General features: G+C 44.4%; 5 protein-coding genes across 8 annotated transcripts; 3 read left to right on the plus strand and 2 right to left on the minus strand.

Annotated features, from left to right (window-relative positions):
• Positions 1–25: 25 nt before the first annotated feature.
• On the plus strand, positions 26–17,445 carry LOC115769499 (beta-1-syntrophin). 4 transcript variants are annotated; one of them, XM_030714323.1, is made up of 8 exons: positions 26–460; positions 7,681–7,980; positions 8,049–8,521; positions 15,823–16,038; positions 16,097–16,410; positions 16,582–16,776; positions 16,845–17,216; positions 17,279–17,445. In XM_030714323.1, the coding sequence occupies exons 2-8, from the start codon at positions 7,739–7,741 to the stop codon at positions 17,360–17,362; spliced, it is 1,896 nt and encodes a 631-aa protein (XP_030570183.1). In that variant the 5' UTR covers positions 26–460; positions 7,681–7,738; the 3' UTR covers positions 17,363–17,445. The 4 variants fall into 4 exon arrangements, with proteins under 4 accessions (XP_030570183.1, XP_030570211.1, XP_030570193.1 ...); XM_030714351.1 differs by having other exon boundaries at positions 16,097–16,404; XM_030714333.1 differs by having other exon boundaries at positions 26–347.
• Positions 10,181–11,516, minus strand: LOC115768588. The gene has a single exon (XM_030713238.1). The coding sequence runs from the start codon at positions 11,117–11,119 to the stop codon at positions 10,181–10,183; it is 939 nt and encodes a 312-aa protein (XP_030569098.1). The 5' UTR covers positions 11,120–11,516.
• Positions 17,446–20,372: 2,927 nt separating the features above from the next.
• Positions 20,373–21,266, plus strand: LOC115770015. Its single transcript, XM_030715070.1, has one exon. It carries the CDS (start codon positions 20,373–20,375, stop codon positions 21,264–21,266), a length of 894 nt encoding a protein of 297 aa, XP_030570930.1.
• A 698-nt stretch (positions 21,267–21,964) lies between these two features.
• Positions 21,965–22,872, minus strand: LOC115768520. Its single transcript, XM_030713114.1, has one exon. It carries the CDS (start codon positions 22,794–22,796, stop codon positions 22,014–22,016), a length of 783 nt encoding a protein of 260 aa, XP_030568974.1. The 5' UTR covers positions 22,797–22,872; the 3' UTR covers positions 21,965–22,013.
• An 852-nt stretch (positions 22,873–23,724) lies between these two features.
• Positions 23,725–25,159, plus strand: LOC115767728. Its single transcript, XM_030712042.1, has one exon. The coding sequence runs from the start codon at positions 24,465–24,467 to the stop codon at positions 24,966–24,968; it is 504 nt and encodes a 167-aa protein (XP_030567902.1). The 5' UTR covers positions 23,725–24,464; the 3' UTR covers positions 24,969–25,159.
• Positions 25,160–25,554: the final 395 nt, after the last annotated feature.

A 25,554-nucleotide genomic window follows, 5' to 3' on the forward strand; every position in this document is an offset into this window, starting at 1 on the left:
GTCGCTATTCATTTTCTAACGGTAACGGGTTTGCTGCGCGCTGTCGTAGACAAAGCTTGCGCCGTTGTCGCCGCCGTAGCTTTTTGCTACACAAACAATAATAATAAAAAAAAAGCGCTAGACAAAATAATAATAGTTGCTAATTGGCTGCCATTGTCGGTTTAGCTACTGGTGCTCTGTCTGTGTTCATTAAATAACATCAAACTGGTATTTAAAAATTTCCAAAATTGCGAACAGTGTAATAAAATAAATATAAATTTACATTGAAAATCCTTAGTACATACACATACACTGACATGTCGCGTGCTGTAATTGTGTGCGTGAGTGTATAGAAATGCTTCAGTGCAGTAAGTTTTAGCGCATGCGCCATTGTCCCCCCAAGTTGCTGCCAAGTTTTGCATTAATTGTTTTTCGTCGAACCAAAAAGCATTTAAAATTACAAACACTCCGAGCTGATAAGGTATGGAAGGGGGCGGGCCATGATTTGTTTATTAATTTACAAACATTTTTAGGCTAAGCTTTGCCCAAGCGCAGCGATGTCGGCTGCGCCGATGTCATCGGCGTCGTTTGTTTGACTTGCCTTCCCCTCGCTTCCCTATCAGCCACCCACAGCCATACAACCAGTTAAACCAGCCGCATTTGTACTCGCCCGCCCGCTCATCTACCATGCTCCACCTACACCCGCACATTTACTACGCGCGCTTTGCCGAAAAGCTTTTGCCAGTTGTGCTCTGCAGCGTCGTCTGCTATTAGCGTAAGCTTTTTCTTTCATTCAAGTTGTTGGAGCGTCGTCGTCGACGTCGTCGCCGACGTTGACGTCGTGGCCGTTATGTTGCGTGAAAGTTAATTCCGTTTACTATCGGCATTCATCAACATCATCAGCGGCGTTTGCGTTGGCGTTGGCGTTGCCACTTTGCCATCATACCCCTGACACTACCCCTGCCACCTGTCAAGGCACTGTCCTTCGCCCAGCGTCTTTCTCGCCGGCTTTAGCATTAAGCATTTAAGTCATAATTGACATGCTTTTGACGATATGTGCTGACAGATAACTGTAATTTCTTTTCTCTTTGCTGTGGATTCTGTGAACGCTAAGAACTTGCCACGATGATTCATTCAATGATTCTAAGACTTAAGTCTATAATAAAAGCTCAGCAATAGCTGTTGAAACGGGAAAATGAGACCATAAAGAAGCACTTTAGATAAATATAGCTAAAGAACACTCGCACAGTTAACTACGAGATGTTTGCTTTTAAAGTGATGAAAAATGTCTATTCGGAATGATTAAATAACAAATTAGTTTTTGGATCCACAGTATTTAATTCTCGTCTTCTCTGTAATCCGCCAGTATGAAAACACGATCTTTCTAAAACTTAACTAAAACCATTTACAATTCTAAGGTCACTTTCAAATTCAACGTGTAAATTACATGTGAAAAGACATAATCCGCTTTTTGGCTTAACATTTTCAGCGAGACAAAAACCCAAATTGCGCCCAACTAAATCAGAGCGTTGTGCAATTACTAGCATTAGGGAACAGGAACGGGAACGGGCAAGGGAACGAGAACGAGAACATTGTGCTCATTCGCATCATTCAGTTAGCTCAGCTTCTTGCCACCGCCCCCAACCCCCGTCTGGGTTCGTACACCTTTTGTTAACATGCCTTTCAGCAGCTCAACGAAGCTGAGAGCTGAGTGGAGCGTAGCAAGAAAGATATTGCACTTAAATTGCACTTAATGAAGCTGCATCATCACATTTTGCATTTCAACCGCCTAGACTCTCCCCGCTCCCCGCTCCCCGCTCCACCCTCCACCCACCGCACTCTCCTGCTTGTCGGCCCCCCCATTCGCAGTGTGTACGTGAGCAGCTTCTTGACTTTTGTGGAACAATGGCAGCCACTTGCATTCAACAGACAAATGAGTGGAAATTATGCCAAGACACTGGCAATTAATAAGTGGAAAAGGCGACGCAGCTCTTGCTGCCACCTACCTCCAAAAGATTACAGACCAGGTTCAAGCCTAGACCCAATCCCACAGCGGTACAGCCGCACAGCCACGGCTTGTCTCATTTGCTTCATTTGGCATATTCGCCTGATTTGCATTCCCGCTTTGCCAGCCAGCGGCAATACATAATAATCCCAACATCAGGCACAATCAGCAGTTGGTAATTGTTATGGGCCAGGTCTCCATTGTTGTGTGTGCCATGCCAGAGTCCAACAAATATACATAAACAAGCACGCAAGTTGGACGCTGGCACTGGGCACACAAACAAACACACACACACCCACACACACACACACACACAACAATCAATATAAACGCATTTTCATAATTAATCAATGCTGAATAATTTGTCAGGCTGGGCCAGGTCAGGTCGCCATGGTTTGACATGGCCAGCAGGGGCTGCGGAGTAATCTGTGTTAGTCTGTCTCTAAGGTTTGTTTTTGGCTTTTATCAGTCGCAGTGGCGGCTTTGTGGTTACCCACGTGACATATCAATACGAAAACACACGAGCGGATTTATAAGTGGGCGGACCTGAGCAGAACAACAACAACAAGCTGGCTTAAGCTTTGCTTGCAACAACAAAGCTTAAGCCGAATTTTCTTTGGCGTTTGTCAATATTCATGGTCTTTAGGATTTACAAAGTCAGATACACTTTACAATCAAATTTGTATTCGTGCATGAAATAAATAAATTTTTTTTTTTGGGCATATTACAAACATGCATACATTATATTTGTACATTTAACGAACTTTCATTTGCACTTTAAATCGAATTGAAGGAAACATAAAACTAAACGCTTATGCTCACATTTAAAACGATAAAAAGTATGTATATCTCTAACTACAGACTACAACAAAAAAATCATTTTATTATAAATTTAAGAGAAACCTTTAAGATAAAATCTCTAGCAAAGTGTTCATAACCTCAAATGTTTATATTTACCTAGTCTAAAAAGGACTTTGCTCCTATTTGACTTGCTCGCAACAAGAACAAGAAATACAACAACCAAATGACTGAAGCAGCATCCCAGCTAAATTATCCCAAAGGCCGCAGTCTCCCCACCCTGTGTGGGTGTGAGTGTGTGTGTGTGTGTGTGTATGAAATTTTGCGCATTATGTGTATGTAAAGATCATTAGTGTGCAATTTATACCTACATATGTATATGCAGTACATTATGTAGATATTTTTATATATTATACGTATATCGATTTCCACCAGTTGCCCACATCGAAGGCAACGCCAAACGCGGCATTGTTAAGAATGATTAAGAGGCACACCGCACGGATTGACTACGTGGGCGGTGGCAGGACCTGCGTGGTGGACAAAAAGTGCCTGGAGTCGCACTCCAACTCCCACTGCTGGTTGGTGCCTGGTGGCAAGCGGCAAGCGGCAAGCGGCAAGTGGCAAGTGGCTGGTGGTGTCAAGGCCAAGCGTTAGCGTCAGGTCATGTGGGAGTACGAGCGTGTGTGTGTGTGTGTGCTTGTAATTATTGAAGATAACGGAATGGGGCTGTGCTAACAATATAAACGAAATAATCGACTAAAGAACATTTGATTTGTGAAAATAATCATGAGCTCCAAAACTATAGTCATCTGAATGCCGTTAGTGAGTCTTTTACAATATTTAAATCATAACCTATAAGAGCTGGAGACCGCGCAGTACAAGTGTTTCCGATAATCGATAACCTGCCGCTTCCCTAGCAATCGAAATAATTCGATATCGAAATCTTGGTTTTTGAGCCAATTTCTTATGTAGCTTACAGAATAGCATATACAGATCAAGTATCTTTCATTTATCATCATTTATAGCTACCCGCTGCTAAGAGCTAGGCCAAGCGATTAAGCAAGAGTTCAAAAATGTATCTTTTAATAACCTTACTGCAAGTAAGGATAAATCATAGCTAAACTCTATACCAATATATTTGCTTCAGCTTGCGTCAGTTGGCGAACTCAATCAGATCCTATCTGTTAAGTGCATTACGGACTTGACTTTCCCATGCAGCTTGTTTGTTATATGCGAGTGCATAAAGTCAATTGAACCGCTTTATCTAGAGAGCCGATTAGGAACGGAAACGGAAAAACGTTTGCCAAGGTTGGCATCAAATTAATGGTAGCAAATGGCCAGAAGACCGAAGAGGACAACGCAATTGGGTGCCATCAGCAGACAGGACTGTAATGAAGCGAGGAACATCCGCACACACACACGCACACACACTCGCACACTCGCACACAGAGGCATATTTGCTCGGTTGTGGGTGAATTCCGCGAATGCTCGCGGCTGGAATAGCAAAGGAGCAAGCCATAAATATTTTTCGAAATAAATTCTCGTTTACAAATTATGATTTTATGACTTTTTGATGGCGTAGCCACAAAACTTCCCATACACACAGTCACGCAGGCACACACACACACATACATGCATCATACATACACACATACAATGCAGAGCAGGAGCTGGTGTTGGGTGCTTGGAGTCGGGGTCGAACTTGGGGTTGGGGTTGGAGCTGTGGCAAAGTGTCGTGGCAAATACTTGCGTATTTACCACCTCGCTCCATCTCATATACATGCACATATATCAATATGAAAACACACACACATGCATACGCACACACACCCCAACGCTGGAATGTTTCACACACTTTACATCTTAAAAAAAAAAAACAAAAAATTGGCTCAAAAAGCAAAATGCAGCGATGAAAAAGTTTAAAACAAAACCAAAAAAAAACAGCTGCAAAAAAAAAGAAACGTTATTACTGAAAAGCGCGCATAAAAATTTCGAGTTGAATGCAACTTGAAAACACATGTGTGTGTGTGTGTGTGCGTGTGTGTGAGAGTTTTTGTGCTGGCTGCAGCAGCTGCTGCCATTTCCCAGGCTTTTTCATTTCCCTTTTTTCGTTTTTGTTGCCTACTTTTCGGGGCCGCATAATTTATGACCGCCTAGCATTAAATTAGCCAAAGCGCAGCATGAAAAATGGCCCCGCAGACGGCCGACGGCAGCGGCGACAAGCGACGTCCGGCGCTTATTAGGCACAAAAAAAAAAGAAAAAAAATACAAATAAAAAATGAAACAAACAAAAACAACTTCGCTCCACAATTGGCGGGGCGGCGGCCCTTGGGTTAAGCTTTGCCTGCAAACACATTGTATGTGCCGCAAGCTATTAATATTTCGGTGTGATTTTGGATCGGGGCACGGACGGACGGACCTCGTCTAATTAGTCACAGCGCGTTGATTAGTCGCCTGCTCGGCTGGATGTGCTAACTGGCGAAGCTGCCAGCCATAAAGTGGCAAAAACTGTTTGCCAACGAGGGCGGCAATGAGCGTAATCCCATTATCCGACAAACTGTTTGCGCTGTTAAGCAATCTTGTCAAACAATGTTTTATTGAGTCAGCTCAGTATTTTAACTTATGTGGTACGTTGCAATACCGCAAGGAACTGTCCAGATTGGATAGTAAAACAGAGTTTAAATTTGAATAGATTAACTGTTATACAGAAATAATGTGGAAAATGTTGATATTGTTTGTAAATTGTATAATGTTAGCCACTCAAGTTGCCGCATGAGTTGAACCAGCGACCTCACACTGGTTAGTCCGACGCTCAGACAACTGAGCTCTCCTCGTAATGCACATTTATTTGCCTGTCTTGAGGTTTTGCATATAAACATTGACCACCATTATTTACCTTACTTGCAGGTTGCATTTTTTAATACCACGTCTTTGTGCTTAATTTCGTCCCAAAATGAAGTTTTTTACCATATTTCAGCTGCGCTTCTGGGCATTGATCAACTATTAGACATAATGCACAATCTCTTTTATATATGGAAAGACATAACTTTTAAAAGCTTTTGGGCTTAAGCTTTTAAAAAATAAAACGACAAAAAACTGTTTTATACGAAAAAGTTTTAAGCCCTTTTGTTGTCTCATTTTAAAAAGCATTCATTAAGTCCACTTTAAAACTATTTAATTCTGACCAGATTGTAAGCTGCGCAATGCTGCACTTACTGGAGATTATGGGTCCCACCAAGGGGCAGGCCTCTGTAACGCTGATGCATGCAATAATTCTGTATTTGTTTTATAGCTCTGGCTTGTTGTTTTCGCAGACTTCTTGAACTGCCCTAATTAAATACAAGGCTGTGTGTGTGTGGGTGTGTGTGTGTGTATGTGTGTATTGCTATATTTTTCTGTTTGCTTACAATTATGAGTGTGTTGTCATCTTCGTCGTCATCTGGTGTGCGTCTCCGTTGCCTCCCCCGACGCAGTCGTCGTCTTCATTGCCGTCTCAAGGATTCGCACACTTGGCGCTTTTCAAAAACTTTTTGCCAGCCTTGCCTGACGGCTTCATGGGGAGCTGAGGGGCACAGGCAGTGCCAAGAAGTATGCAGCATTGCAATAATAATTACAAATGTTGCACAATAAATTGCAAAGTAAACAGACTCAGGCGACGTCAACGTCGACGTTGGCTGAGGCAGCGACAGCGGCAGCAACAACGCCAGGACCGAAGACCGAGTGCAGTGGCAAAATTACTTCCTGCTCAAGCGTCAGCGGAAATGTACATACAAATGCCACACACTCACACACACACACACAAAAGGAAAGAACGAGGAGCTGATGTCTGCCTGCTCATGGCTGCGTATATTGAGGCTGGGCCAAAGGGGGCGGCACAGGGGAACAGTCACTTGTCAAAAACAAAATCAGACAAAAACTCCCCCCGCGGCGGCGACAAGATGCGTAATTGCAACTGCTGCCGACTGTTGCTGCAAAGGATCTGAGTGCGACGGATGCACAGGATGCGCACAATTCGCTGCATTTGCATACCATCTATTTGTGTCTGTCTATCTCTCTTTCTCTCTCTCTCTCTCTCTCTCTCTCTCTCTCTCTTTGTTTCTCACGCTCTCGCTCTTTCCCACTGGTTCTCTAGTTGCTGTTTGGTCTACTTATTCTTGGGACCAGTGTGCGTGGTATGCAATAAATCTTGGTCAGCAAAACAATGACAAATGTTGTGGCATCCTGTCCAAATTTGTGGTTGCCCTGCGGACACTTCATTTGAGTTCCACTAAACCCCAATTGTTTTCACCTCTGACAGCCGGCTGTCCAAATTAATATTGACCTGACTAATGCTCTTCGGCAAGACAAAGGAAATGAAGGTGCCAATGAGCAACATTTTCTACATTGATTCTGAATTCAACAAGGTGGTCTGTTGTATCGAAGAACAATAAAATGGCCGAGGAAATAGTGGATTTATTAAATGTACTCTCTTTACCTTCTATTTTACGAAAATTACTAAGTTTGCAATTCTAGTTTCGGTGTTTCAATGGGGAGAGGACAGCAACAAGACAATTGATTACGTAATGCTTCACTTAATGAGAATCGCAAAGAAATGCGGCGTTTATGTACGAGTCAAAGTAAAAGAGAATGTTAAAGTCAAAGTGAAATATACGAAGTTGTAGTTTTAACTGCAATATATCATATTTAAGGAGCACAAAAAAAAAAAAAAAACAAAAACTAATCAGAAATGGCCAAAACTAATTTATATGGAATTTTATTATGATCAGCGATTTAAGCTAGGGATAATTATAATATTATATAAAAAATATATAAACAGTAAATGAATCGAGGATTGAAATATTCTATATGTAAGAACTCTTCATATTCAAATCCTTTTATTTGTTTGTGGTTTATTTCAGCTAGCGCAGACGCTGCCATGTAGATTGACGTGTTGGACAGCCATTGTAAGCTAGCGTCATGGTGGAATCGTCGAGCTTGGGCCGTGCGCCGCCAGCGGCACAACAGCCCATACCTCAGCAGCATTCGCCGTCGCCGTCGGGAATGCGTTGCGGTAATTTGGAGACGCGCGTGCGCGGCTCTTGGTACCGTGTGATGGTAACGCTGGAAACGGACTTTCTAGCCGTGAGTCTGGATGAGTCGTGCGAGTCTACGCCTCCTTCGAGCGACAGCCAATCCACAACCCTAAACGGCACACTGGGGTATGTATGATCAACAGAGCGAGCGAGGCGGAGAGGTTACGGGTTAACCTTTGTCGTGGCTTTTGTAGAAGCAATCACAGCGGCGGAGGAGGCGCCAGTCAGAATGGCACGTTGCCCAGCTCTGCCTCGTTGCAGGGCATGGCTGTTCAGGACACCGAACTGGATGGCTCTGTGGGCACTGGCACTGGCACTGGCAGCAGCAACAACGACAACGGCGATCTTTGTCTGAATAACAATAACAATGCGGACGCCGTTGGCCTGGACATGTGCGATGTACCTGATCATGTGGCCAATCAGAAGCGCCACGTACGCATCATCAAGTCCGACAACAACGGTCTGGGCATATCCATCAAAGGAGGTCGCGAGAATCGCATGCCCATTCTCATCTCGAAGATCTTTCGGGGCATGGCCGCCGACCAAGCCAAAGGCCTCTACGTGGGCGATGCCATTCTAACCGTGAACGGCGAGGAGCTGCGCGATGCCACCCACGATGAGGCAGTGCGTGCCCTGAAGCGTGCCGGTCGCGTGGTGGATCTGGAAGGTACGTACCCACAGCCATTCCGTAGCCTTGGCCATGTTAAATGCTCACATTGTTATTTGCCCAAAACATTTGTTCACTGCTGGGACAGAGATAAAAATACAAAAAACAGCTAGATAAATCATGTGTGTGTGCTTAAAAAGTGCCATTGAGTGAGTTGAACTAACAAGGACTCCGCGCTCAAAGTTCGCAACTCATGCGATACAGTGTAAAAAAAAAGGGTCGGAAGTTGCAAGAAAATCTTTGCATTATGCTCAGATTAAGCTAATACGAATTTAAGTTATTAAATAACTGTGGGTAATCATGAATGTTTATATATATTTCAAGTATTTCCATGTTCCAACATGATTGGGTCAGTGAAGATCCTTAATGCACAGCTTCCTTCGGCGAGGCTTGTTATCAGAATGCCATATATTTAAGTCCAATTAGTTGGTTAATTTATCGGTTATATTCAACCATTAAGAATTTTGTCAAAATTTGTTCAGCATTATATTTGTATTTCCTAGTGAGTATTACATTTTTGTCAGTGTAGCTGGCACGGTGCATTCGTGGGATTAGTCAGCACAACATGGAAGCTACTGCCGGCTGATGCTGTTGCTCTTGTTGATGCTGCTGCTGCTGTTGCTGCAGCTGTATACTGTTATAAATCCCCCATCAACAGCCCCCGCACGGCTTGCCAGTTGACTCTTAGCTGTTGACTGCCGTTAGTTACGCTGGTTTGTTGGCCCGACTCGTTGGTTCGCTGGCTCGTCGGTTTGTTTGTTTGCCTTGGCTTGGCAATGAGTAATGAGAAAAGTTTTCTTTCCATTTGATCAAATGGACCCAAAATACATACATAGTTGCCATGCCATTGGGCGGTATGGCGGTGGGCGTGGCACAGCAGTTGCCACCGCCTTGCGAATGGAAATAAATGCTACGCACTATATTTTCATCTGTTGAAGTGGCATGCGGCATATACTACACGCAGCCATGGAAATACAGGCAGATACCCTTGGATAAAGTCAAATCCTGAATCAAATTTGACTCTAGAAGTTGACTAAAATATCGCAAAGGCAAATTGCACTTTAATAAGCATTTATCCAGGCCAGTTGATGTACCAGATAAAAAATCTGTATTGACTGGCATATAACTGGTATAACTGGGACTGAACTAAGTTAATATGCTTTTGCAATTCAATTCTCAAGTATACAGAGCTGCATTAGATGTGCTTTATATACAAGTAAAAGTAATTCGCCCAATCAAAAGAAGTCTCAGCTCTTTCCTGCCAGAGACATTCACGGACTTGTGTAGCAATTGCAAGAGGCATCAATTAGGCGATTGCTTGCGCAGAGCAAAGAGAAGAATAGAAGAAGAGAGAGAGAGAGGGGGGGGGGGGTAGACGAGTTGGACGGCTAAGCTCCAAGGCAAACAGTACGCATAAACAATGCAATGGCCCATAGAGAACAATTTAGCTGAGCCAACTTCCTTCTGTGCAAATACACGCTCATGGAATTGACTCCGATGCAGCCAATTGAAATTCCAATTCCAATGCCGAACCTGGCAACTGTGGACTGTGGCCAACAGCTGGAAACAAAGAACAAACAAGTGCATAAAGGCTGGCTACAAATATTTAATACAATTGCTGGTTCGCTTGTCAGAGAGTTGGGTTTTGTTTGGTTTGGTTTAGTGGCGACGGCGCAAGCGTTCGCTGCGTATGCGTTGGCGCCCGAGCTTGGGCTGCTTGGGCTGCTCCACGGCTAGGATGAGGCGACCGAATTGGGCGCCGGCGGCGTTAATGGGCAGCAGAACCAGGCGACCGCTGGCCAGGCCGAGAGCCGCAGCGTTTAGCTCTTCCTCGGCCTCCTCGGCCTCCTCGACCAGCTCCACCTGGGACTCGTCCGTTTCCAGTTCGTTGTCGGGCTCCTCGAGCTCGGGAGCGCCATAGCTGCTGGCGGGCGTATTGGGCGCGCCGTAAGTGCTGGCTGGTGTGGCTGCCGCCTTGATGGCAATCTCGGTGGCCGGCAGCTCTTCATCGTTGCTCAGCGGCGTCTCGGCCTGGTCCAGGGCAGGCAAATCAGCAACAGGCTGCTGCTCAGTAGCAATGCCATCAACGGCAACAGCGGCAAAATCCTCCACAGCCTCGCGTACGGGTGGCTGAAAGTCTCGAGCAGGCGCCTGGGCAACCACCTCAACAGTGTCGTCTGGACTAGACGCTGACTGCTCGGGTGCACCATAGGTATTGGCCGGTGTGCGTGTATTTATCTGCACATCCTGCTCCAACAACTCGGTGGTGCTCTGCGTTTCTGTGGTGCCGAAATCTTCCACTGCGATCTTGGTAGTCGCTGCCGCTGTTGTTGTGGCTAGTGGCTCCTCCAGTTTGGGCTGTCGCTCGCTGGGCAGATCGAAGGGTATTCTTGGCCGGAAACCAGCTGCCGGATACGGTGTGCTGGCCAATTCCACCTGACGCTGGCTCTTCAGCTGGCGCCGCTGTGGCCTTGCCGAGATGGACACAGCCAGCAGTAGCATCAGGACTATTCCGGTGAAGATTTGCATGTTGCTCGTCGAACGTACGTTAACGGTATGTGACTGGCTGCTGTGGGTGCACTCGCTTTTATAGCGCATTACATTTGTTAGCTGGCGCTGAGGGATTCTACATCAGAATTCAGTAACGGTCGCAAGGTCAACTGCGCTTATTTTTCGGCTATGATAACGATAATAACTCTTGCCCAGCCAATGCAAATGGGACACAAGTCGCAATATTTGCGCATTTAAAAACGTATCGAAGCCCATCAAAGCAGCCATCAAGCTCAATGTTAACGCCGCTTTAATATGAAACAGCCCTCAGCCGGCCCCTCGTTGCCCTCAAGGCACGTTCCAACGGCCACGTCCCCGTCCACGTCCGTTTCCATGCCCATGACGACGGCTTTGTCGTCGCCGTCGTCGTCGCCGTCGTCGTCGTCATCGCTAACGTGAGCCGCATGCTACGTAGCTGATGAGCTGGTCGCACATGTCGTTGATCCATTTCGCCAAAAGTTTCGTCGCCCCAAAATGAAGAGCGAATAAATGCTGAAAAACTAATCAAAAGCCACTTGCCGCATATTCGATGCTCTTACATTTTTCACCATAGAGCACATTTCTTGGGTGTGTTGTTTTACATTTAATATGCGCAAACAACAAATATTTAAAATAAGGCAATAGTTTGTAAAATATCTCTTTCTTCAAAGATGTAAAAATATTAACAATCAATTTGTGTTTAGTCCTTAACTGTTGTAGAAATATGTAATTGTCAATGTAATTAAGTCAAAAACTTCTTTGATATATACTTATTTATACTATTAAGAGTCTGACCCAGGTTGCGCATGGGCAAGGAAATAGTCTTTATTAGTCTTTTATACATATATAATAACTGTCTTAAAGGGTTAAGGTTAATAAATCAAGTTGGCTTTATCATCTTAATTTTCAGCTGTAAAATCATAAAAAAAGAGATAAAGTACATGCAAATTTGTTTATATATATATATATTCTCTATGCTTCAACTGGTTACCTTGTTACATTCTGCATTGGCCAGCTAATATCTCCTGCCACACGACGCACAGTAAGTGCGTCTCTTGTTATTGCGGATTGCGCTTATTTAGGCAGCTTTCATAATTTCAATGGGGCTATTCATTAAATTAAAGTGCCCCAGATCTATAAGCACGTAAAATGGCACAAGCATCCATTAGCATTACCATGACAATCCCAATCCAAATCACAGCCAAAATGGCAATCGCATAGTGAAAATGGGCGGCGACAAGCTTAACAGCGATCTGCTTCGGCTTGGGTTGGCTCCTTGTCCACGTTTAGGTTCAGGTTCCCATTTCCCTGCCCGTTTGCGTGTTCAGCTCGAACCTGAATTTACAACTTGGCCAAGTCGTTTGCCAGACTCTGGCGTTCGCTTCTATCCAGTTTTGGCCAAAAGCTGCCGCGTCTCAGCCGTCTTATTGTAATTTAAATAAGCTGGCGGCTGTAACTGGGATTCTGGGCGCCAACTTTTGCCGTCCAGTTGCACAAAATCCAAACTCCAACTGCCAAATGTCAACGGCAGATTTCGTCGCCCAGGCAAAAAGCGTCGACGACAGTTGGCTACGTATTCAGGCACCGTCTTTGCCCCCGCCTCTGCCTCTGCCTCTGCCTCTGCATCTGCCTCCGCCTCCCCCTTCGACTTCTTCTCAGTCCCTGTCACTGCCTGCCTACCAAAAGTCCATTAGCAATGGTTTTTACAGCTTGGCATACTTTTGTGGGCATGCCAACCGTCCAAGTGTGTTCACTGGGCCGCCCGCATCCCAGTCCCGCCAAAGCCGGGCTCCCCCGTTCAAGGGGACGAAGTAAATTCTTCTTCCTTTCCGGAACGCAGCGCGTGAGATTTTACTCTAAAAACTTTGCGCAAAGTTTTAACGCACGATTTGCGGGAGCGGCAGCAGCGCCGCCTGCACTTGATATCATATTTGTGCGCCCATGGCCACGCCCACTTTGGCTCTATTCCGGCTTGATTTATGCAGGCGGTCAGGTGCCGCCAGCTTATCGCTTCGTTGCCAAAGGTGTAAAAAACTTGCCCCCTTGTGCTCGATGGCCAGACTTTTGCTACTCCGAAAACAAATAGCTTAACACATTTTAATTTTCAACTTATCTAATCGCTAGAACATTTTAAATGTGTGTATTTACTTTTAAACCCATTCTATATAAAAGCAATAGCGGGTATTACCCGGCGTTGACAAGTCATACCTTTTAACCTCACATAAAAGTAGCACATGTACATGAAACTCGGCTCTATTTTTTCACACTTCCAAGTTTGATAATAGGCAAACCCAAAAGTGTATAAACATTAACAATTCGATTTCTTTTACTAGAAATATTAACTTTTGATTTTTAAATTTGGTCACAGTTATAATCTATGTGTTTCATATCATTTTCGCATTTGTAATCTGCAAATGTATTTTTGACTACAAATTAAGCAAACAAGAGAGTTGTATATGTGTTTGTGTGTATCTTTGTATGTGCTTTCATACAAAATATAAAAGCAGGCTTCAGTTAAAGCTGCGCCGCGGTCAAGTGCAGATGATGAGTTTGTGTAGAAATATAAAAGCGGATCAAAGTAAGCTCGCAAGAAGAAGAGCCGATAACATAAATAGGGCTGCCCATTGCAGCTGGGTTTAGTTGAAAATGCGACGCGGCCCAGTGCAGATGGTGAGTTGGTATAAATAGCGGATCAATGTATCACAAATAGGGCTGCGGAATTAAGGTGGGTATAAGCTACTGAGTGCAGATGGTGAGTTTGTATAAAAATATGGATGGCGAAACAATGTCAGATCAAAAGCAGTGTCAGTAGTACCAAAAAAAACCGCTGCCCATTGCGTCTCGTCTTGAGTTGTATTTGCGATGGTGAGTTTAGATGGTGAGTTTGTATAAAAATATGAATGGCGAAACAATGTCAGATCAAAAGCAGTGACAGTAGTACCAAAAAAAACCGCTGCCCATTGCGTCTCGTCTGGAGTTGTATTTGCGATGGTGAGTTCAGATAGTGAGTTTGTATAAAAATACGAATATCGGATCAACGTCAGCTCGGAGAAGGAAAGCTAAAAGAATAAATACGACAGCTTCGTCTGATTTGATTCTGTTTAATTGTTCAAATATATGAAAAGCAGAACAGGCATATTGTGCTGTTAAAAAAAACGCATTAAAGGTGGATAAGTGTTTATTTTGTAGTTATTTCATTTAACGATATACCTATAGCAATTGGTTTATTTTTATAGTCATTCTGGCTTTCAAACTGTGTGCAGGTCATGTGGGGTTATTTGTTTATAAAGCATAGTACATTACATATACTTGCATACATATACACGCATGCAACATAGCCTAAAGAGCAGTTTACATTTGGCTTACAGCATTTGTAGTTTGATTGTTTTATATATGTATGTGTGTTATTCCTTTTTTCTGCGACTGCAACTTTATTTGCACTGAAATGCAAAAGTTTGCACAACTTATTACAGTTGTTATTGTTGTTTCTAAACTTTTGCGTTGTGCCCCGGCTTGTTTGCCTTTTAGTGCACTTCAAGCTTACCAATTCTCGTGCCCAGCTCTCGCTAACCCGCTCACCCGCTCAGCCCGGCGCCAGATCCCAGCAGCGCCTCACGATAGGCAACCTTTTTTTTGTGCCTTATGCTCGCTTGTTTGTTTGTCTGTCTGTCTGCCTGTCGGTCTGTTGGTTGTCGGTTACATATTTTTGTATGTAAGTGTTTACCGAGCTGCGAGCTTAGGCAACGTCCACTCATAACCCTTTGGTGCACGTAAATGCCAAGCAATTAGTGTGGCGATGCGTCGAGGAGTGCGGGCGGGTCCGTGCTGCGGGGACTGTGAGACGGTTATGTGAGCCCTGATGCCGTCTGCTCTAATTAGTTGGGCTAAGCGCACGAATTGAGCCGCATAAAGCGACTTAGCCCCCGAAACCGCCAGCCGCTGCCAACAGTTGGCATTAAGTGTGAAAATTGAATTTCCAAATCACTCGAACGACAACAACGTCGCCAACGGAAATGTGCAAATGTTGTGGGCGGAACTCACACCCACCGGACTCGAGAGTCTGATAAACGTGTATATATCTACTTCAAGCCACCTGCCAGCAGCATTTGCATAGAAGCTGCACACTGGCGCACATGCTATTGAAAACTTAGTGAAACATTTATAGATTTTTTTCAATTTTACTGTTAGTATGCAAACAACTTTAATTAAACCTAAGTGAATATTTACAATATTCTTCTGTTAAGTCTAACATACAAATGCCATTATATAAACCGATCTGAGAGTAAGATATTGAAATGTTCAACAAACATTCTATATATATTTTTGCTATAAGTATTTAAAACAATGTTAGGCATTTAGGACGGGTTTTTAGAGTTGATTAGAATGCATTGCGTCGAGCCAGCTCCATTAAGCAGATACTTATTACAAGCTATATACAATAGTGAATGGCATTTAATGACCTTCAGAATGGTTGACTCGAATTGCAGAAGCTTTAGGTATTAGCTTAGTGCACAATTTCGATAAGCATTCGTCCCAGTGTGCGACGAGCTTGTCCTGGGCGTGTGTGCAAATCGAATAAAAATGGAGCGGAAACTCTAATGAATTTATGCCGCAACGTTTGTGTTTGACGCTGACGATGGCAAGGACGGACTGATTGAATACTGTGTGGTTGATGTCGCCACATCCTGGTGCCTGGGTAGAGCTCACCGGTGGCGACACGTTCTATTGACATGCATATTCATGGGCTCGTATATTGATGTCTGTATTTGCAGTTAAATTTCTGCGCGAGGTGACGCCCTACTTTCGGAAGGCGAGCATCATTTCTGAGGTGGGCTGGGAGCTGCAGCGCGCATTCCTCTGCCCATTGGGTCCGGGCGCGCCGACATCCCCGCCCGCACCGACGCCCAAGACAACGCCGCGAGCAGATACGCGCTACATACCGCTGCAGCTGACGCATCTGGCGCGCAATCTCAAGTACATCGATCCGGGTAAGTGGCCTTTGTCCGGTGCACGTAATCCTAAATTCAACTATATTGGCGCTTGCAGAAAACCGTTGCCTGGAGCTGCACTCGCCGGATGGCGTGCACTCGTGCATTCTGCGTGCGGCCGATTCCGCGGAAGCCCTGGTCTGGTTCAATGCGCTCCACTCGGCCATGGGCAGCAGCACGCAGCGCTCCCTGGTCGAGGCCAACCGTGCGCTGATGACTCTCATTGGGGAGCTCAAGCACATTGGTTGGCTGAGCAAGCGCCTAAACGGAGGCGGCAGCTCGGGCAGCGCCGGCGGTGGTGGGGGCAGTGGCGCGGCCAGCGGAGGTAGTGGCACCTCGAACAGTGGAGGCGTCGCCGGCGAGGTGGTAAGTGTAAGTTGCATTTTTGTTAAACATATTTCAAATTTCGGGCTTAAATATTTGAGCTTAAGTCGGATCGCTCTTCAAAAGTCTAGTCTCTAGAGCATGTTGCGAATTCTGTTATTAATTGAAGCTTTCATATATATATATTTCAAGCATGATCCTTTTTTTTTAATCCAACAGCCCAGCGGTCGCTCCAGCTCGGAGAGTTCCGATGAAAGCGACAAATGGCTGCCCATTTTTGTGGCAGTTACCGAGCGCGAGTTTCGGATATACGAGAGCGCACCCTGGTCCGTCGAGGCCTGGAGTCGTCCATTGGAGAGCTATGCGCTGGCCACCACAAGGTTGGCCGGCGCCGGCAACAATTCCTCCCTAAATGTGAGTTGTTGATGCAGAGCTAAGGGCATTTAACAGGCTACTAAACATATTTCCATTTTGACTAACAGGGCCAGCAGACAACGGTGTTTTGTGTGCGCTGTGGCACAGCACGGGGTGTCCTGGTGTACTGGCTGCGCTCGGAGACACATCGGGATATGGCCGCGTGGGCGCGTGCCCTTGTTCAGGGCTCCCATCAGGCGGTCAATTTGCAGCGGGAGTTCTCGTTTCGCTGCCTCTACCAGGGCAGGCAGTGTCAATTGGTTGTGCACATAAATCGGGGCTTCTTCTTATACGATTGCGGTGGCTTCGCCTCATCCACGCCAACTGCGGCGGTGGCCAACAAAACGCAGCTCTGGCAATTCCCATTTGATAAGTTGAAAGGCTCGGCGGACGACGGAGCTCGCATGCTATATTTGGATTTTGGCGATGATGGCGAAATCGTGAGTGCCTGCATAATATTAATTACTCAATCGAACTCACACCCCGTATTCTCTCTATGCAGGAGCTGGATATGGAGTGTTGTCCAAAGCCCGTTGTGTTCGTGGTACACAATTGCCTGTCGGCCAAGGTTCATAATATTGCCTAAGCAGCGTCATTTGGGCCAAATTCTTTTAAGCGCAATAGAAAAATGATATAGCAAATAATATTTTACAATTATTTTTGTTGCTATTGTTTTAATTTAATACAATTTAATTTAGTTAATAGTATAAATGTATTGTTTTTTTTATGTGATTAACAAAATAATGTGAAAAATAATTCAATTGATATTATAATTAAGTTAATTTTGAGTTTGTTATTTGTATTGCGCTTGAGAGTAAGTCCCTACATATACGAAGCAGAAAGTTGGATGGCGAGAGCAACGGCGCCGGCGAGTGAGCATTACGTGCTTCCCGATGGCTATTGGGCTATTTGTAAGTTTAGAAAAAAGAATAAAAAAAAGAGAAATAGTAAACGAAGTAGAATCTTTCGAGAGAGTACTAACTCGAATACCGACAAGCACAAACCAAAACATTTTTTACATTGTAAGTAGACGTAAATTCATTTTATACGTGCGTGTGCCATATACACACAGATTAGAATATACCATCTAAAAGGCAGAAATCTAAAATGAAATCTAAACCAACTTAAAAAAGGAATATCTAAATGCAAATCTGATATCTACATTGAATACACACGTTGAACAATAATTATCGTAATTGTACTTAACTAATTGTATCTTGTATCTAAACGAAGCACACATATCTCGATGTATTAGGACCCTAAAACTTGGCGTCGAAATTGAAATCGTGTCGATCATGTCATACTCCACATAAATACCTACTATAAATTCATTATACATATATACAAATACGACAATTTCAAGCATTTCCCCACTCTACTTGTACAACAGCGATCGATCATATGCAATTATTATACATTATACCAACATATAAGCATGACATATTTGTTTTATGAAATTCCAAATTTCGTTAAAAAGAAATCCCAAAAACCAACCAAGAAAATCAACATAAATCATAAACTTAAGGCAATATGTATTTTTAACATAAGTAGTGTTGAATCTTCGATAATAAACTTATATATACATAATAAAAATAATACACATAAATGAAATATTTTCTATTTTTCAATTTCCATAAGTTTCAGCTAAAATATACTTATTCTTCAACTAACTTTAAAAAAACAAGTAAGAGGTTCTACTCGGGAGCTCCCGACTAGGGGATACCCTGAACCCTCTTCTTCCAATATCAAATGCATATATATATTCTATTTTAGAAGCTATATGTCAAGTTTGGTGACTCTAGCTCTTATTATTTACCAATTTTGTCCAAAAAAAACAGGATATCGATATCGATTTTTATCGATTGCTTGGAAACGGAGTAAGTTATCGATTATCTGAAACATACTCGATCTGCGCGGGAGCTAGGAGCACCTACATCTAAAATTTCAAGTCCCTAGCTCTTATAGGTTCTGAGATCCTTGCGTTCATACATACGGACAGACAGACGGACATGGCTAGATCAACTCTGCTATTTATGCCGATCAAGAATATACATATATACTTTATGGGGTCGGAGATGCTTCCTTCTGCCTGTTACATACAATATACCCTTATACCCATTTTTAATGGGTTCAGGGTACATAAAGCAAAGCGAATGTTGCGCTTTATATTTCTATTATACTTTATTTACATATTTGAGTTTACAAGAAAATTTCCCATATTATATTACACATTTTTGGTTGAAAACTTTCGGTCGACTAATTACTTAAAATATATATTTGACATTGAGTTTAGACTTCAAATGTTCGAGTACATTTATAGGTTACCTACAGTGTTAAAAATATATATAATTGGAATATATCGGTTAAGTAAACTCAAATTTTGCTATTGATTACCATTCGGAAATTCCAAATTTGACAAAGACGGAATGGCTCAGATTTAGGTTCATATTGTTTTTATTCGATCTTTTTCACAAAGTCAAAAGGTTTCATTTAACCCAGTAATAGTCTTCAAAGATTTAAAAAGCTATTGTTATTGGCATATATCAGTTAAGTAATGCCGATTTAAGAATGGTATACTCTGACACTTATATATTGTCTTCTCTTTATTTCCCTCTGTTTTAACTCGTCATTCCTTGTTTTATTCTATTTATTTATTAGTTCTACTTGCCTAACCCTCTGTTTATTTTTTTCAAGTGTATGCCTCCAGCGTGTGTGTGTTTTCGGGTAAGTACATATTTATTTACGGACAATCTTCCGGCCTGTTAATATATTAAGTAGTTACATTTATGACACAGTTTAGCACTGGCTTTTCGCTAATATCAATCATTAGGTAAAATTAAAGAAATTGTATTCTACATTTAAGTGAATTTCCTTGCAAGGCAAGTCTGTTATTAAGTTAGGATGTTCGTTTAGCTCTCTATAATTTATATAAAATATCAATAGATATATGTACCCAACGAGTAGAAGAACATGTGGCTATTTATTTCAATTTTCTCAATTCGCATTTAAGACGAAAACAAAGTCACCAAGTGTACGTGCCCGGCATGTCCAACGACTGGCACTGGCTGGCCGCAAACTTTACCCAACAACAACAACAACGACAACAAGAAAAGCAAGTACATGGCAAAGTGTTGAAGCACAGCTGCTGGGCGAGTGGGCGGGCGGTGTGGGTGTTTGGGGGCGGAATGTAAAGCGATTTTGGGTCTGACTCTGTGACCATCATTGCGGTCAACGGGCAGGTTTAAGGTGTAGCGAACAATGTCCGCCTTTTGGCCTCAACGTTGACACGATGACCACGACTGAGGCGCTGGACAAAGCAATCAACCACACATCCACACTCACACACACACATACACCCACACACACACAATCGCACACTCACACGAAATTACATTTCCGGCTTGGGCAGCATTGCGGAAGCAGCGCGTCGATTTGAACGCTTCAGGGCTAAAATTATGACAGGTGCCTGGGATTGGGTACGGAGAACCGGGCGTCCCCACTAGGAATTGCTGAGCAGCTATAAATACGCGCGGTCGGAAAATGTCAGCGCTTAGTAGCACAATCCAATAGTGAGTCAAACAAGCAGAGCAGCAAATATGTGGCAAGGATTCGGCATTTACATGGCATTGTTGCTGTGCCTGGCGAGCGTACAAGCGGCTATCATACGGAGCGAGCAGCAACAGGAGACAACCACAATATTCGACGGGCTGGCAGAGGCTGCCAGCACTACGGTGGCACCAGAAGAAAGCACCACGCACAAAGCCGCGCTGAACCGCGTTGCCCTGAGTCGCGACCAGGATGCCAGCGTGCAAATTGGATTGGCCAGTGTAGATCCTGCGCCGGGCACCATCGAGGGCGACCTGATTGTGGTTGGTGGCAAGCCTCCAATGAAGTCGGCTAAGCTGTTGCTGCTGAGCACGCCAGCCAAGCGGCCGGCAGAGGTGGAACAACAGCTTGAGGAGCAGGACGAGAGCGACACAGCCGCCGCCGCGGGCAGCGGTGAGAGCGGGGTCCCAACCACAACGCTTAGCTATATGCAGGAGCTGGAGGGTACCACCACTGCCGAGAATAGTGAATCTACAACAACGGCAACCACAATTGAGAGCAGCGACCGCCAGACAACAAAACTGTTTCCCATCAATGCGACAATATCCTCGCAGGACTCGTCTGAGCCCAATGTGGCCATCGCCCTGGCCACGGACAATGCCACAATTGCGATTGCCGAACAGCCGCAGGCAGCTGGTGACAACAATGTGGCCATTGAGCTGGCCCTTGTCGAGCCCGAGGCGGAATACGTGCTGGTCGATGTCAATGCTGGCCTGCAGCTGGCATCCCCACCATCAACAGCCACACATGACGAACTGCAGCTGGGCAGCTTCACGCACATCGACAGCGATGCCCACTTGCAGCCTGTGGTCCATTCCGTAGAAATTGTGCCCACCCGTTTCGATGATCCCCTGATTGTTAACTATGTGCACAATTTGCGCTGATTTTCCAACCCGAAAGCACTTTGGAACGGTTTCAAGTTAAAGTTTGTTTTTATGCTAAATACGATTATCGAAAATAACATATTACGATTTAAAGCTTAGACTTAAGAAATAAAAGACAGAATAAAATAAAAATATATATATGCATATAAAAGCCGCAGAATTCAATAACTTGGCATTTAGCGCAAAGTGAAAGCAACATTTGCATTAGGAATACCCTTTTTATCAATTTTCAAACAGTATATTGGCTCTTCCTAAAGCTCACAATTCATTGAGATTTTATCATCCGTTTACAGTACTTCAATGAATATTATACAAATTTGTAGTTTCCGGTTCAGTATTTAGCGAAAGAGTCTTTCTAAAGTTAAATGAACATGAATCAAATCGGTATAAAATATATGGAATGCTTTCCTTGTGAATAATTCAACGAATACAAATATGGAGGAAGAGGAAGAGTCTGAACATATGGGAATCGAAAGGGGCGTTGGTTGATTCGAATGTCCCTATATTAACCAAAGGAAGATCATTTAAGATCATCAATGTTGAGTTTGGTCAAGATATTTTAAAAGAGACAGAGAGAGAGAGAGAGGAATTAGAATTCCCTTTGAATACCCTAGGAAATGCCATAAATACATGTATATAGATTGCAAATGAATACAAATATATTTCACCTTAACTAAGAGTAACATGGATTGATTAATTCTAAGCTGTTAACAATGTAATACGAGGGACGTCCAGTCAGCCTGAGCCTCACCAGCGCTGCTCCACGTGCGTGGTGTAGACAAATCCTCGCCTGGGCGCCGCAATCAAAGGCTGCGAGCGCAGGGGTATGGCAACGGGTATGCCCGGGGAGGTTGGTGCTCTGGCAACCAATGCGGCTGGCCCCAGATTGGCGGTAATCAGCACATTTTCCGAGTCGGGCTCATCCTTGGTGCCCGGCTCCGGGGTGGGCTTCAGTGGGTTTGTGCTGACACCGCAAACAGGATGGTTGGCATTACTATCGGGAGCTGCAGCCGTCTCGTTTACATTGCTTGCCTCCACCTGTTGCTGCTGCTGCTGCCCCAGCTCCAGATTCAGCTCGGTGGGCAGTCGAAAAGCGCGACTTGGTCGATAGCCTGCAGCTGGATAAGGGGCTTTCGCATAGGCGCGGCCGGAACGAAACTCAAAGGGTGCTGATGTGGTCGTGGCGTCCAGGGAATCCAATGTGGTTGTTGTCATTGTTGTAGTGCTCAAGTCGAGTGATTCCGTTGTGCTCGTTGTCCCCTCATCCAGCGGCAATTCCGTTGTAGTTGTACCCAAGCCCGAGCCCTCAGTGGGCAATGCCTCCGCATCGGCTTCGCCCGGCAGCCAGAAGGCGCGTCCCTGCGGTCTATAGCCAGCTGCTGGATATGGCGTGGGTTTCAGCTCCTTAACCACCGCCTGCTGTACATCATCCTCCTGCACGCTGACCGCATAACGATTGATACGTATCTGGCGAGTCTCGGCGATTCCGGTTGCCCAAAGGGCCAGGACTAGCGCGAATATCCACTGCATTATGTATATATCGTAACTGGTGGCGATATATTTCAACTGATTTGCGCAGCGGATGCGTCTGTCGTTTTTATACAACGTTCTCGAACTGCCTAAGGTCTCGGGTGCTCGGTCCGGCTATAGCTAACTGGCAATGAAAGCGAGAGTCGTCTCATTTCGTTCCGTTCCATGTCAAGCCGTAATATCCCAGACATATACATATATATATGCCTGAAACATCATTAGGCGCACGGTTATCACATTTATTGATTTATTTTATATATATACTTTTTATATTTTGAATTTGTTTTGTTTCTGGTGTTTGGGCTACTTATCGACGTCCACCACGTCCGAATCGTCGCCATGTTCTATGGAAATAAAATGCGTTTCCTACGTGATCCGCAAGCTTAAGGAGCTTCCAGTCGGCCAAAACCATTGACAAAACTCCCACATCAATTGAAAGCGAAAACTTGTTGCCAATTGCATTATATGTCTGGGTTTGAATGTTAGAATATTTATTAAACACTTATAATCGATATTTATGCGATCAACGACTGCATGAGGTGGTCATCAAGGGCAGCTATGAGTAATTAACTAACTACCACAGCACGTCACGTCTTATGTTGCCGACCATATTATTTGCCATATAGATCCACATGGGTGTTCCAGCCGTAACTTACAATATCTAAACACAGCCCTATCACAATACTCTTGTTGACCAAAGTTTACATAGATTCTAGGCTGTAAACCCAACAAGAAAAGCGTCGTGGCATCTGCTGCCCGATTTTCTAGGATTTCATTCAAGCTTAGTAATGTTATATATATTTAAAAAATTTAATAAAATATTTAATTTTGTAATTTTTAGCTGTGCGGTCTACTGAAAATATTGCTAACTAAATATATTTTAATACATTTTTATAAGAATATCATTCCATTATTTCCAAGCAAGACTAGATAAATTACATGGATATGGATGGGGCTGGATCTTGGATTGGAAGAAAAATAATGTACAGCTTGTGTTGCTTTTTTTTGAAAAACTATTTTCGTTTAAGGTTCGGTTCAGAGTAAAAAACAAATTCAAGTTGGGATCCTTTGACTATTGCTATATTATCGACGTGGAAGATTTCATCCATGGGACAGAATCAGTTAATGATGGAAACCTAAAAACCACATAAGATTTCCATTGATTATCTATATGTGAGTATATTTTAAGATATTTAATCCACCTCTTCCAGGCATATTGAAAATCAGCCCTACCCAATCAAGGCCAAGTTTTTAAGAAACTAGAACACATTCTTGGTGGTGCACAGGTTTGCGCCTTTCCCTGTCTTGTTCCACTGAAAGTATTCGCTCCGGTTTTGGATTGATTAATGGCGGAACTATAAATTCGTATTTCCAGCTCTTCTGCTAGTTCTTTCTTGTCACGTCGTTAGCTCATAAACCCGCCGATCGACCACTCACAATAGTGCCGCCGACGTCAGAGCATGCGCCAAAAAAGGATGTCCATGCTTGGACTATGCGACGCACACTAAACAGATTCAAGCGCGGCTGGAACAGGTGGCACTTCCACCGCTGCTGCGACAGCTGTCCTAGGTATAAAAGCGCCTCGCTTGGCTGCCAAATGCAGCAGTCGTCGGCTTCAGCTTCCTAGACACACACATTCACCCAATTCACCAAGAGCCCTTCAACAATATGGCCAAGTTTCAAGTTCTGATAGTGATTGCCGCCTGCCTTTTGGCCAGCAGCGAGTGCCAGGTGCAGCGTGCGCGCTCCTCGCAGCGTCTGAGCCGCGGACGTTCCCGTTACTTTGCACGCCAGGAGCTGGCTCCAGCGGATGCGGATGCCGCCGTCACGCCATATCCTTCAGCCGACGAACTGAAGCCGGAGGTGCCATTCGACGAGGCAGCCGCCCCAGCTGCTGCGGAGCCCACACCGGATGCCGTCTATGGCCCACCCGATGCAGCGCCCGCTCCCAACAATGTGCCCGATGAGGTCTACGGACCGCCCGATGTCACTGGCAACGATTTGCCCGCCGACGCCGCTGCTGATGTGCCCGCCGAGCAGGCGCGTCTAGTGGCTGCCAGACGCGCGGCCAACCTGCGACGTGCCCAGCCTTTGGCCTATCGTCGTGTGGCATCCGCAGCGGCACGCCCCGCCAAGTTGAGCGCGGTGCGCCCTCCAGTGAGACGCTTCTAGACGCGGACACTCGTCTGCTTACGAGCTGCCCGAGCCGGGCAGTCGCATATAGCCAGATGCTAGCTGGTGCATACCCAAAACCCATGACGATACAACGATGCTCCATGATGACGGACTACACACACACACATACACACACACACACACACACACACAACACACTATTCACATTTTGAAATGTAATTTTGATTGTAAGCATTTGCAAATAAAATGTTTGGAAAACATAACAAAAGCTCTCAGACATTCTGTCTGCCTCATGAATCACAACGGCTTGGCGGGGGCTGCTCCCCACACGAATAAAATCCGGACGATATGCGAGGCTGGGCCAACTACAACCGGTTAAGGAACGCACGCGTGCGCGTCATATAACATGAAATTGATGACGAACCTCTGCAGCAAGATTACAGAGGTCTGGGTATCTCCCTAACCGCACGAAAGCAGCCAATTCATGACTGAATCGGTTGGGAGTCGAACCATTTATGCCCTAGAAAATTGTTTAAATCTTCTGGCAGCTTAATTAACTCGTCATAAAGCGTAAAGTCTTTTCATACACCATTTTTAATAAATATATTTACTCTGAACCGAA

This window comes from Drosophila novamexicana, unplaced genomic scaffold (genome assembly GCF_003285875.2).
Source record: "Drosophila novamexicana strain 15010-1031.04,08,12 unplaced genomic scaffold, DnovRS2.1 tig00000009-arrow-pilon, whole genome shotgun sequence".
In the NCBI taxonomy this organism is placed as follows: domain Eukaryota; kingdom Metazoa; phylum Arthropoda; class Insecta; order Diptera; family Drosophilidae; genus Drosophila; species Drosophila novamexicana.